The sequence below is a fragment of the Phycodurus eques genome, chromosome 3 (genome assembly GCF_024500275.1).
Source record: "Phycodurus eques isolate BA_2022a chromosome 3, UOR_Pequ_1.1, whole genome shotgun sequence".
NCBI lineage: Eukaryota > Metazoa > Chordata > Actinopteri > Syngnathiformes > Syngnathidae > Phycodurus > Phycodurus eques.
Genome location: NC_084527.1, coordinates 11001453 through 11016037, shown reverse-complemented (window position 1 = coordinate 11016037; position 14585 = coordinate 11001453). Strand labels below are relative to the sequence as shown.

The 14585-nt window shown below is 45.8% G+C and overlaps 1 protein-coding gene across 1 annotated transcript; it reads right to left on the bottom strand.

Moving 5' to 3' along the window:
* Positions 1 to 1735: 1735 nt before the first annotated feature.
* Positions 1736 to 6728, bottom strand: adra2b (adrenoceptor alpha 2B). The gene is made up of 2 exons (XM_061672008.1): positions 6078 to 6728; positions 1736 to 5663 (listed from the first exon to the last, which is right to left on the bottom strand). The coding sequence occupies exon 2, from the start codon at positions 5636 to 5638 to the stop codon at positions 4079 to 4081; it is 1560 nt and encodes a 519-aa protein (XP_061527992.1). The 5' UTR covers positions 5639 to 5663; positions 6078 to 6728; the 3' UTR covers positions 1736 to 4078.
* Positions 6729 to 14585: the final 7857 nt, after the last annotated feature.

Here is a 14585-nt window from a genome sequence, read left to right as displayed (position 1 = left end):
GCGACGTCTTCTTCATGGACGCCCCTGCTTATTTCAGCAAGAAATTGCCAAACCACATTCTGCACGTGTTACAACAGCGTGGCTTCATAGTAAAAGAGTGCGGGTACTAGACTGGCCTGCCTGCAGTCCAGACCTGTCTCCCATTGAAAATGTGTGGCACATTATGAAGTGTAAAATATGACAACGGAGACCCCGGACTGTTGTACAGCTGAAGCTGTACATCAAGCAAGAATGGGAGAATTCCACCTACAAAGCTTCAACAATTAGTGTCCTCAGTTCCCAAAAGGGTGGCACGGTGGCCGACTGGTTAGGGCGTCAGCCTCACAGTTCTGAGGACCCGGATTCAATCCCCGGCCCCGCCTGTGTGGAGTTTGCATGTTCTCCGCGTGCCTGCGTAGGTTTTCTCCGGGCACTCCGGTTTCCTCCCACATCCCAAAAACATGCATTAATTCGAGACTCTAAATTGCCCGTAGGCATGACTGTGAGTGTGAATGGTTGTTTGTTTCTATGTGCCCTGCGATTGGCTGGCAACCAGTTCAGGTTGTACCCCGCCTCCTGCCCGATGACAGCTGGGATAGGCTCCAGCATGCCCGCGACCCTAGTGAGGAGAAGCGGCTCAGAAAATGGATGAATGGAAGTTCCCAAAAGTTTATTGAATGTTGTTAAAACAAAAGGTGAGGTAACACAGTAGTAAACATGACCCTGTCCCACCTTTTTTGGAACGTGTTGCAGCCATAAAATTCAAAGTTAATGATTATTTCCCAAAAACAAGTTTGTCAGTTTGAACATTAAATATCTTGTCTTTGTAGTGTATTCAATTAAATATAGGTCGAACATGATTTGCAAATCATTGTATTCTGTTTTTATTTATGTTTAACACAACGTCCCAACTTCATTGGAATTGGGGTTGTATGAAAAATAATGAGAAACTGAAATTACGAGTTGAACAGTGGTGTACAATGGTGCTCAGGGGAGCACTGACCTCTGCAAAGCCTTACCAATCCTAATTTGAATCAGCACTCAGAGCTTTTTCCTGCATATGCATGAATTTTGTCATCAAGACTCATTTAGTATTGACTTGAAAAGTGAGTAAAATGTAAATTAAAAAGTCCTTATCTCACTCTGTTAATAAACAATACATTATTCATGGGGCAGAACGTAGCTCAAGTGGTTAGAACATCTGCCTCACAGTTGTGAGGTTCTGGGTTCGAATCTCGGCACGAGCTTTCCTGTGTGGAGTTTGCATGTTGTCCTAATGCTTGTGTGGGTTTTCTCTGGGTACTCCGGTTTCCTTCCACATTCCAAAAACATCTACGTCAGGTTTATTCAATGCTGGTCTAAATTGTCCATGGGTGTGAATGTGAATGTGTATGGTTGTTTGTCTATATTTGCCCTGCAACTGACTGGTGACCAGGTCAGGGTGTACCCCGCCCCTTGCCCAAAGTCAACTGTGATGGGCTCCAGCTCACCCAAATGAAGATAAGTGCTACAAAAATGAATGGTTGGAATATTACTCTTCCACCAAGTTTAGTCATTGGGTACTTTTTGTGTAATCATGGTGACAATTAAGCAAAACATGATGCAAACATTCCTGCTCTGATCCCTATTTACTGTAATGTTCAAAATAATGAAGCATAAAAGACACCAGGGAACGTCTCATGCGTTTTCCAAGTAACTTTATTTTTTAACAGGAAGTTGGTGGGTGGAGGTGGGGATCATCACAGATGAAGGACTGACAGCTCCAAAGCGCCGACTATGCATCCTGGTCCGAACACAGCAGGGGGAAGATACACAACAGGTGCTTTCCAGTGAAAAGATTTGGATTAGTGCACCTGTCGCCCTCAAGCCATAATTTTAACTTTTTTTTTTTTAAACTAAGAAAAGTAGCAACCTCACCACAAAAAGCGCAGAATGGAGGTGGGTAGAGCAGGTGAGCATCAACTAATTTTTATACAAAAGCAGCCATGAAAGCATGACGTCTAGAGTTGTTTGGGTTCTGGTAAGAATGCAACTCACAAACGTTTAATTGGAAACAGCTCTTGTTCTGGGTCATTTTCATCAGCATTTTTGGAGTAGAAATGTTCATAAAGCATTACTTGCTTTTACTCTTGCTGATTTTTCTCCTGACATTTCTGCCAAATGTGCTTATATCGCTATTAAAAATGATGATAGATGGTCATGTATGGGGCGTTTTATGCACATAAAAGTCATATTTTTTTCATATACTGTGGCACCATCACACAAAAGCCACCATTTACTTTTTAAAATCAATAAGGCTCTCGCTCATTAGAACGTAATTTAATATTTTTTACCCTCGGACCAATCTGATATCGTTTGACCCTCGGAATAAAAGCACTCCAATGGAACAATAAATAGAGAGAAAACACCCAGTAGTTTAAAATAAATAGTACAGTCTTATATCGTTACCTCCCATCACATAAACATACACACACCCACACACACACAGACACACACACACACACACAGTAAATATGACTGAAGTAAAACAACATGGGAACCATATATCAATGCGACAGGCCAAGCCTCTTTGGTCCCTTCCGGGTGGTCAGAGGAAGAGTGCCTTCTCAATACGCAATCAAACACACACACTTGAAAATGGCTCTCAATACGCTGACATAAATCTGAATTTCACAAATATAAAAGAAGCAGTCACATGACAAGCAAAGTGTCTCTATGTTTCACTCTTGTAGATCATTAGAGCACACACACATGCACGCACGCACACACACACACACACACACACACACACACACACACACGTACACACGGTCAGCAGAATTAGACAATGTGTCGCTGACAGCCCTTGTCCCATTGAGTCAATAAGCCTGTGTGCTTTTTAAAACACACGTTCTGGCCAAATGGCCAAACCTCCGTCTTTTGGCAGGAAAGAAAATGAGTGAGTGCAAGAGAGATAACGTGTGGCCTCAACAAAACAAACAAACAAACAAACAAACAAAGTCACCGCTCCACTGCAGGTGAAACGAGTGACTCAGGCAAATGGGCCTCGGAATAATCCAAGTTGGGTGACATTATACATAAACTTCACTGCAGTGTGCGTATGTCCTCTTAATCATTTGTTTAAATGTTTACCCACTCACTTATCACTGATGGGCTGCATAAAATGAAAAGTAATGCGCATAAATCAGCATATGAACCTCCCATGGCATGGTATGACTAACCTCGTTAGAGAGGCTTACTTTTCGGAGAGATTGCTACTCCCGGTCCATTAAAGCATTAAAGTCAATGCTTTATCGTTATATATTTATCTCGTGACTCTTGTGAAAATGCTAAAATTGCACTCAAAAAAAGAAAAAAAACACACACAACCTGAGTGTCCACAATGACCCGCAGGCAGCTGAGAGCTGAGGCATCTGACACGTTTGACGCAAACGTGTTAGTGTGCCTTTAATTGTAAAGGCCCCTTTCATCTGTGTCATCGCATTTTCGATCGCCAGATGCCTCTTGTTGTTGCTCTTTTGGATAGGAATCAGGGAGCGCATGTTTGGCCTGCAGCTGAACAGATTAAGACTGCAAGAAATCACCACTAACCTTGTGTGCTTCTTGTGCTCTGTGCTGATGTACAAAAGGGCCCAGGGCTTGTTTGAATCTAAGGTCAGTTTCTTTATGGTTACCTTTTTTCCTTCCTCAACAACCTTACAGTCTTTAATAACTACAAATAAATAAATAACCATATTTATTTGTATATATATAGTGGGTTTAACTTGTGTGGCCTCCCTGATTTGGGCCCCCTTGTTCCCACCATTCAGTTAGTGCGATATGGTACATTTGCTTCAGATTGGTCCACATTATTAGTGTAGTCTATAGTCAGGCCTGAAATTTACCTAGCCTGTAAATGAAGCCTATTGTGTAAAAATGCTGATTCTGGATGTCAAAGTCTAACATGTCAAGTAACACATTCTACGACTGTACTGAAGAAATTTGGAATTTTACGTCCATGACTCATAATATTAATAATACAGCCCTTTGAAAGATGTCAGTGTTATTTGCCTCATTGGTTGGTGTGGATACCAATTTGTATTTGTATTTGTTGTAAATGCTAAAAGAAAGTACCCTTGGTGCTTCTGCACAGAATCTTTTTGAAAGCCTTCCTAAAGTCTTTGTTGAAGATCGTGTAAATGACCGGGTTGAGGGAGGAGTTGCAGTAACCGATCCAGAAGAAGAACTTAAAAAGTGGGTCGGGGATGGCGCAGGTTTCGGGGCACACTGCCTGGAGCGAGTAGGAGAAGAAGAAGGGGAACCAGCACACCACGAAGACCCCAATGACCACGGCTAGCACGAAGGTGAAGCGTTTCTCTCTGTTGACCATGGCTTTGCGCCTAGCTGCCCCGGGGTTGTTGTCGATTTTTGATTTCCTCCCTGGCACCAGCCGCGCCCCCTTTGAAGTGGCGATCATGTTCCTGTAGCGCTTGATGGAACCCGGGGAGTGGATGCCCCCTCCTGCGGGTGACCCCGGCATACTGGCGCTGCCCCGGCCCCCTCCATTGCTGGCCTCACTGTCTGTGCTGGAGCTGTCGCCGTTGTTGTTGTCGGATTTGCTTTGTTTTTGCCCCTTAAACTTCTTGCCTCCCACTTTAGTCTTGGTTGGGGCCAGCTGAGGTGGGGAGGGGGTGGCGTGGGGTGCATGCAGAGAGGTATCTATGGAGCTGGTGACTCGGCTCATTGCTGGAGATGGGGGTGGAGGTTGGAGATTATTAGGGTTGGGGTCCTGGGAGGGTTCTGCCTGCCCTCCTGAAGGGGAGGGGGTAATGGCGAGGGTAGGGGGTCTGGCTTTGGATGTTTTCTTGGGGGATGACATTTTTTCATCATCTTCCTTACCGTTGGATTGTAGTTGCCGCTTGAGCTGACTCGGCGTGGCGGCACCGACTCCATCCTTGCGTGGCTCCCCCGGGGGGCACCGTGTTCGCTGCTTGGCGATTTGGTAGATTCTTACGTAGACCAGGATCATGATGAGGCACGGGGCGAAGAAGGAGCCAATGGAGGAGTAGAGAATGTACCAGCGCTCGCCGTTAAGCTGACACCGAGGCCCCCTCTCGCTCGCGAGGTCGCCCACCTCGCTCTTGTTGAGGGACAGCAGCGGGGGGAAGGAGATGATGGCGGAAATGAGCCACACAACCACGATGGCGGCTTTGATGCGTCTGGGAGTCCGCTGGCGACCGTAGGTGACTCTGGAGATGGACAGGTAGCGGTCCAGAGAGATAGCGCACAGGTGCACAATCGAGGAGGTGCAAAAGAGCACATCCAGGGCCAGGTAAATCTCACACCACAGAGACTTGAAGTACCAGTAGCCCAGAAGTTCATTGGCCAGAGAGAAGGGGATAATGAGTGTGGCCACCAAAATGTCTGCCGCGGCCAGCGAAACCAGGAAGAGGTTCTGCGGCCCTCGCAGCGAGTGGCTGGTCAGCACAGCGATGATCACCATGATGTTCCCCACGATGGTGAAGACCACCATTAGTGTTGTGGCAGTGGCGAAGGCCGCCGTGGCTTCAGGGGAGTACGGCGCCAGCTTGAGGACGCTCTGGTTGCAGGGGACGGAGGCACTGCTCACATTCCGGTTGCTCAGCTCCAGGGAGCAGCCGCCCTCCGGAACCGAGGCCATGCTTTGGTCTCTTCTCCTGGAGTCTCTACAGACAAAAATATAGTATGTGCCCCCTTTGAATTTATGTTTAGGGCATGTCCAATGAAAACGTGCTCTAAATGTGTTGGAAATACACATGCTTTTTATTCAACAGTAACTAATGTTGTCTCTTCATTGACACTACTAATGACTTTTCTTCGTTTTTTTTTTCTTTCAAATATAGTAATATACGCTTCAATATTACGCTTGGAGATGCATGCTGTTTATTCAACAGTGCCTAATTTCTCTTTCTTTCAGATAGATACATGCTTTTCATTTAACAGCAACCTTACAATTACTGTCTCCAAATAAATTTTATTTGTTTTCACCTCAAAACATTTAGAGATGCATGTTTTTTACTGGACAGCAATTGTTTCTGCCTCTCTGACGCACACGATTAATTGCAATTTATGATGTTTACCTCTGCTGTTGTCGTCTGTTGTTTTTCTCACAATGTTAGCTCCCTCGCATCCTCCACGATGGGGCTTCCGAGTCCATTATAAGCTCACAAAACACGCGTGGGTTTTGTTGCGTCAGGACATGGATCAGCACCTTTTAATTAGATAAGCTCTGACTCCATAAAATACTGATTTTCTCCCTGCCACATTTGACTGTTTTTTCCCCCTCCCGTGCAACTAAAACTTTTCCAGCTCCTAAAATATTTCACTTGGTTAATTAAACATGTAGTCAGTTCTGAGGGAGTCACATTATCTTCGTGCGTCCTTGCTCGCAGACACGTCTCATGAGGGAGCGCAACAGTTCATAAAAGGTCAATAAAGCTAATAATTTACACTATTTACAATCGTTCACACCAATATAAGCGAAGAACGGAATGGCTAGTTTCCAATTTAGTCCACTAACTTGATTTCTATTTGTGCGTCTGGAGCTTAAAAATGCGCAATCTTCACTGATGAAATCCCACAAAAAGGTCACATAAATGGGTCCTTGTCGCTCCTCTTCTTTTTGTTCCACCCACACCCAGCGCCAATTCACACCACGACGAAGCGGCTCCTGTGGCGCGCATCGTCAGCTTCTGAGGCGCATCTTCACTCGCGAAGTGGACCTCAGCCCGGTTGCCTCCCATCTCTCTCTCTCCCTCTTGCGCGTCTTTTTCGAGCCGCTGACGTCACCGCAGAGCTGTGGGCGTCACGGGATCCTGACTCGCTCCCTGTCATCCTCCCCTCCCTGCTCTTGGCCTCTGTGGACTGGAGCAACTCACAGACCATTCAAAAGGACGATTCGGCCAATTAGCTGTGAATGGATGCTCCTGAACCTTGCAAATATAAAGGAAGTTTATGCAAGTGTTAACATTGTAGTCAAATAAGGAAGAAATATGCTCAATGATCAGCGTATGGGTGTTTATTTGGTTTTGGGCACTTTTGATTTTCATCCATCCATCCATCCATCCATTTTCCACCGCTTATCCGAGGTAGGGTCGTGGGGGCAGTAGCTTTAGCAGGGACGGCCAGACTTCCCTCTCCCCAGCCACTTCATCCAGCTCTTCCAGGGGGATCCCGAGGCGCTCCCAGGCCAACCAAAAGATGTAGTCTCTCCAGCGTGCCCGGAACACCTCACCAGGGAGGCGTCCGGGAAGCATCCGAATCAGATGCCCCAGCCATCTCGTCTGGCTCCTCTCGGTGTGGAGGAGCAGCGGCTCTACTCTGAGATCCTCCCGGATGACCGAGCTTCTCACCCTATCTCTAAGGGAGAGCCCGGACACCCTCCGGAGGAAACTCATTTCGGCCACTTGTATCCAGGATCTTGTTCTTGCGGTCATGACCCACAGTTTGTGACCATAGGTGAGGGTAAGAACGTAGATTGACCGGTAAATTGAGAGTATCGCCTTTCGGCTTAGCTCCTTCTTTACCACAACGGACCGATACAAAGTCTGCATCACTGCAGACGCTGCACCGATCCACCTGTCGATCTCCCATTCCATTCGATCTTCCCTCACTCGTGAACAAGACCCCCAGATACTTGAACTCCTCCACTTGGGGCAGGATCTCATCCCCGACCTGGAGAGGGGACGCCACCCTTTTCTGACTGAGGACCATGGTCTCAGATTTGGAGGTGATGATTCTCATCCCAGCCGCTTCACACTCGGCTGCGAACTGCTACAGTGAGAGTTGGAGATAACGGCTTGATGAAGCCAGCAGAACCACTACATCTGCAAAAAGCAGAGATGCAATACTGAGGCCTCCAAACCGGAACCCCTCTACGCCTCGGCTGCAGCTTGAAATTCTGTCCATAAAAGTTATGAACAGAATTGGTGACAAAGGGCAGCCTTGGCGGAGCCCAACCCTCACCGGAAACAAGTCCGGCTTACTGCTGGATATGTGGACCAGGGACCGAACAGCCCATATCAGGGGGTTCGGTCCCCCCACAGGACTCCCCGAGAGACACAGTCAAAACGCCTTCTCCAAGTCCACAAAACACATGTAAACTCCCATGCACCCTCGAAGACCCTGCCAAGGGTGTAGAGCTGGCCACGAAGAAAACCACACTGCTCTTCCTGAATCTGAGATTCGACTTCCCGACGGACCCTCCTCTCCAGCACCCCTGAATAGACCTTATCAGGGAGGCTGAGGAGTGTGATCCCCCTGTAGTTGGAACACACCCTCCGGTCCCCCTTCTTAAAAACAGGGACCACCACCCCAGTATGCCAATCCAGAGGCACTGCTCCCGATGTCCACGCGATGTTGCAGAGGCGTGTGAAACAGGACAGCCCCACAACATCCAGAGCCTTTAGAAACTCTGGGCGAATCTCATCCACGCCCGCGGCCTTGCCACCGAGGAGCTTTTTAACCACCTCGGTGACCTCAACCCCAGAGGTAGGAGAGGCCGCCTCAGAGAACCCAGACTCTGGTTCCTCTTGGGAAGGCGTGTCGGTGGAATTGAGGAGGTCTGCGAAGTATTCTTCTCACCGACTCACAACGTCCAGAGTCGAGGTCAGCAGCGCCCCATCCCCACTATACACAGTGTTGATGGTGCACTGCTTCCCCCTCCTGAGACACCGGATGGTGGACCAGAATTTCCTCGAAGCCGTCCGGACGTCTTTCTCCATGGCCTCACCGAACTCCTCCCATACCCGTGTTTTTGCTTCACCGACCACCAAAGCTGCATTCCGCTTGGCCAGCCAGTACCCATCAGCTGCCTGAGGAGTCTCACAGGCCAAAAAGGCCCGATAGGACTCCTCCTTCAGCTTGACGACCACCTTACGGCCATAGCTCTGGTTGGCCGCTTCAGCAATGGAGGCGCGGAACATGATCCACTCGCACTCGATGTCCCCCGCCTGCCCCGGAACATGAGCAAAGTTCTGTCGGAGGTGGGAGTTGTCCTTCTGACAGGGGATTCTCCCAGACATTCCCAGCAGACCCTCTTCACCCGAGTGTCCAAGACATGCGGCCGCAAGTCCGATGACACGACCACAAAGTTGATCATCGACCTAGGGAGTCCTGGTGTCAAGTGAACACCCTTATGCTTGAACATGGTGTTCGTTATGGACAATCTGTGATGAGCACAGAAGTCCAATAACAGAACACCTCCCGGGTTCTAATCAGGGGTGGGATGGGCGTTCCTCCCAATCACGCCCTTCCAGGTCTCACTGTAATTGCCCACGTGAGCATTGAAGTCTCCCAGCAGAACGATGGAGTCCCCAGCGGGAGCGTTCGCCAGCACCCCATCCAAGGACTCCAAAAAGGGTGGGTACTCTGAACTGCTGTTTGGTGCATAGGCACAAACAACAGTCAGGACCCGTCCCCCCACCCGAAGGCGGAGGGAGGCTACCCTCTCATCCACCAGGGTGAACCCCAACGTACAGGCGCCTCTCACCGTGGGCAACTCCTGAGTGGAAGAGAGTCCAACCCCTCTCGAGAGGACTGGTACCAGAGCCCAAGCTTTGTGTGGAGGCGGGTCCGACTATATCTATTCAGAACATCTCAACCTCACACACTAGCTTGGGCTCCTTCCCTGCCAGAGAGGTGACATTGCACGTCCCTAGAGCCAGCTTCTGTAGCCGGGGTTCGGATCGCCAAGGTCCTTGCCTTCGGCCACCGCCCATCTGCACCCGACCCCTATGGCCTCTCCCACAGGTGGGGAGCCCATGGGAAGCTTTTGATTTTCGTTTTTCTCAAAAATAATATGTCACAAAAACTATATACCTTACCTTACCTTAATTGCCATCTTTCTGTTAGTCAGAATCTAAATATCCATCCTGGCTCCTCAGAACTATGAGGCAGACGCGCTAACCAGTCGGCCACCGTGCCGCTAATAATATATAATTAAATGTAATTTTAGCAATTTTGTCATATCAGAATTGTGTGTATACAACTGGTAGCCCACAATAAAGCCGAGATGTAGCTCTCTTGTTTCTAAAAGGTTGGTGACCCCTGCTCCCTTGGACGCTCCAGCTCCCTCCGCAGGTTTTCCATCAGGTTGTAGTCTGGAAACTGACAAGTTGGAAGGTAAGAAAGAGAGAACATCTGTGCTTTATCCACATGACGAGTTGACACCAAGAGAACCAGTAATTGGTTGATTGTGCACAACATTGGCACCAGCCAAAGTGTGGGAGCCACAATTCTGGCTGAGTTGAAAGGGATCAAATACTCTTTTCACTCAATTAAATGCACAATAGTTGATAACTTTTGAAGTTTTAAAAAAAAAAACTTTTTTAACTGATATTCTGTCTGTTACTGTAATTAAAAAAAAAACAATAAATAGAGACTGTTTATTTGTAAATGCGCAAACTTACAAATTCAGCAGAGGATCATACATAATTATTATTTTCCTCACTGAAGATATTTAGAAAACCATCCAGCCATCCGTTTTCGATACCACATATGCGCATTAGGGCCACGGGTGAGCTGGAGACTATCCCAGAGACTCTTTAAATAAAGTTGATTTACTCACTATGGTCAATGTAGTCTTCAATAAACCTAACATGCATGTGTTTTGAGTGTGGAAGGAAGCCGGAATACCTGGAAGAAGAAGGAAGACAAAACCCCCCCACACACGCACACACACAGGGAGCGCATGCAACCTCCAAACAATCCCAGAACTGTGAGTCAGACATACGAGCCATTATTCCACCGTGCTGCTATAAAAAAAAAAAAAAAAAAAGTAGTATTTGTTTCAGAAATGTATGGCCTTCAGGGGAGTGATAAATTTACCCCGCTACTGTTTGAAATTATTATTTGTGCTGTGATACCCTCAAAGGTACTCGATCGACTTTTTCAGGAACTCACTATAGTGCCCTTTTGACACAGTGAAAGAGTCAACTTCGAGTTGAATAGTGAACCCTGTGAGGGGATCGTTGGTGTGGACTGTCACACAAGGGGGCACAATTAGACAACCCCATTTCAGTCCTAAACTATCTGTAGGTAATTGAAACGCGTTACCGCCAACCTTTATCGCCGCAAACGCACATAAGGCCCTTGTAGCGGTCTGTGTTCATGCATTTTCATCATGACTTGACTTCCGTTTAAATCTCTCTGCATTATGCACCCTGCGGCACGTCCTCCCCCATGTAAAAAAGCCCTTATGCCCCCCCCCCCCCTCGCGGCATCCCTCGTGGCATGCTGCTTTTGCAGAGGTTAAGTACCTGATTGCTTGCGTCATGCCCCTTATATGAAATGGCGCTGGGGTTTGTGTTGTGCTGTTCCAGTGGATAGGTGGCCTCTGTGACATAAACACACACACACTCGGCAGCCTACGCAATCAAACACATGGCCTCACGACTGGTCCGTGGGTAGGAGGTCCTGTTTGTTTGGTAATGCGCCCACTGTGCGCACATTATTCATTTAATTAAAGAAGAGTCCTCCTGTGGAATTTCAGCTTGCGGGCATGAAGTAGGCACCCATAATGTTGATACATTTTGCCCCCATCCGTGTTACATATTCTAAACATAAAGGGAAACAAAATAAAGCTTTTAAGCCCTGGAGTGCTCTCCAATCAAGTAGTGTGTCAGTTTCTCATGGGCGGAATTGCCTGGAGCAGCAAAATGTGTGATGCACGGGGGGGATGATTCTCTATCGTGTAAAGGCATTAACTGACAAACATTTGCGTTTATATGGGAAACTGGTGCGCCATTGTAACAGTATTAGGAACGATCCAAGGCGATACAACCTTCTCAGTGTGTGCATGTGTTCAGAGTGTGAAGACCAACACTTTGGACGAATCCTTATTCTTTACTGATACTAGGGATCCAGTACATTTTTGCCATACTGCGTAAACAAAAAAGGTGGTCACCAAATAGGACCAATTACTCACAGTGCTAACAAAATGACACCATGACACATAATTAGTAAAACATTTAGTAAAACACACACATAACTAATACTTCTACTACGGGAAAACAGCAAACAGCATTACTTCGTGAGGACTCTGGTCATTCCTCCGGGAGCTCGCATGACTAGGATATATTTTCAGAAAATCAGCCAAAGTGCCAAATTAGATGGGACACTTACCAATGCCATTGACACTTAATAATAATTTGGGGGAGAGGCAGATCGTATCGGCCTGCTACGGGGTGCCGTTTGTAAAGCGGCTCGTCGAACCTCAGATTCAGGAGGAGCAGTGTGGTTTTCGTCCTGGCCGTAGAACAGTGGACCAGCTCTACACCCTCGGCAGGGTTCTCGAGGATGCATGGGAGTTCGCCCAACCAGTCTACATGTGTTTTGTGGACTTGGAGAAGACGTTCGACCATGTCCCTTGGGGAGTTCTGTGGGGCGTGCTTCGGGAGTATGGGGTACCGAACCCCCGAAACGAGTTTCGTCCGCCTCTCCCTCAGAGATAGGGTGAGAAGCTCGGTCATCCGGGAGGAGCTCAGAATAGAGCCGCTGCTCCTCCGCATTGAGAGGAGTCAGATGAGGTGGCTCGGGCATCTGATCAAAATGCCTCGCGGACGCCTACCTGGTAAGGTGTTCCGGGCACGTCCCACCGGGAGGAGACAGCGGGGACGAGACACGCTGGAGAGACTGTGTCTCTCGGCTGGCCTGAGAACGCCTCGGAAGAGCTGGAGGAAGTGGCTGGAGGAAGTGGCTGGGGAGAGGGAAGTCTGGGCTTCCCTGCTGAGGCTGCTGCCCCCGCGATCTCGGATAAGCGGAGGAAAATGAATGAATGAATGAATATATGTACATAGGTCATGCTCACCTCCATTTTCATTTGAGGGTCCATTTAATTTCTTCTGCGTCAGCCACGCCATTATTAATAATAACAATCATAATTGTCATCATCATATAGGATCCAATGTGAAAGCAGTTGTTACTATGCCCATACAAATACTGGAGAACACTTGCAATCGTTTACTTGAACTACACACCCATATGCACGCACACACACCCACACATATGAGGTGTTGTTTGTAAAGCGGCTGGCTCTGAAAACAAATTTTTTTTCACATTTAGCTTCAGACTGTGTTTTTAAAAAAAAAAACACTGAAAAAAGATTTCGAGAGTCACTTTTCTTCACATTTAGAACAATATTTGTCAATTTTTTAGTTAAATCCAAATATTAAATGTTACACCTAAATCATAAATCTAAATGTGAAATTTAAATATAAATATTAAATATAAATGTTAAATGATTATCTAAATATAAATGTTAAAGCTAAATGTTTTGGGTGGAACTAAATATTTAGCTAAAATGCAAATCCAAACTGCCGACAGGTGGAAGTACCAAAATAAAACCTCAAGGTCAGAGCGTGTCTTCCGTCCCAAATAAAAACCATCTTATCTGGAGAAATGGACTCTTGGACACAGATTATAGTTATAATAACAACTTGAAATATATATATATATATATATATATATATATATATTGAACATTGACATTCAACATTTAGATGTAACATTTATCATTTAGATATATATTTAACATTTAGATTTTACTTTTAACATTTAGATTTAACATTTGTATTTGAATATATATTTAACATTTTGATTTAATATTTATATTTAACATTTAACATTTGGATATATATTTAACATTTAGATTTAAGTTTTATATTTAGATGTATATTTAACATTTATATTTAATATTTATATTTCAATTTAACATTTGGATTTATGATTTCGTTGTAACATTTAATATTTGGATTTAACTTTAAAGTTGACAAATATTGTTCTAAATGCGCAGAAAAGTGACTCGAATTTTTTTCCCAGTGTTTTTTTTTTTTTTTTTTTTTTTAAACAATGTTGAGAGCTAAATGTGACAAAATGTTAATATGCTAATATTTTCCGAGTGTGCGTGTATATGGGTGTGTAGTTCAAGTAAACGATTGTTCTCCAGTATTTGTATGGGCATAGTAACAATTGCTTTCACGTTGGTTCGTATATGATGATGATGATGATGATGATTAATAATGGCGTGGCTGACGCAGAAGAAATTGAATGGACCCTCAAATGAAAACGGAAGTGACCATGACCTTTTACTGAACAAATGAAGCGCAAAGTGAATTTGCATTTCACGTCATTCTGATGTGCAGATGGTCAATGTGGTTGCCTGAATTATGAATGCATAAACATGTCACTTCCCCTGTGTTAATTTCAAATCGGCGCCATATTTTCATAAACAGTCTGACGGTGACATCTGGTGGATGACTGTCGGGGATTCTAAAAACTATAAAATCACAAGAGGTCGCGAGGTCGCTGTTTAGCTTTAAACCAATAAATCTGATCGTCACCCACTCATCTTCTAATCAGAACGTGTTATATTTTGCATTCCACCCTTTCCTTTGGAATGTTAAAAGAGCTTAAGAGACTAAAAATGTGTTGTCTAGTGTCTATAACAACACAGTACAATGTTCTTTTTTTTTGTACACGCAGCACAGGCAAAATTGTTGGTACCATTTTGTTAAAAAATGAAAACTGAAATAACTTGAAAAAGATGAACATGCTTAAACGCATATTGACAAGCAACATTGCTTCAGGGA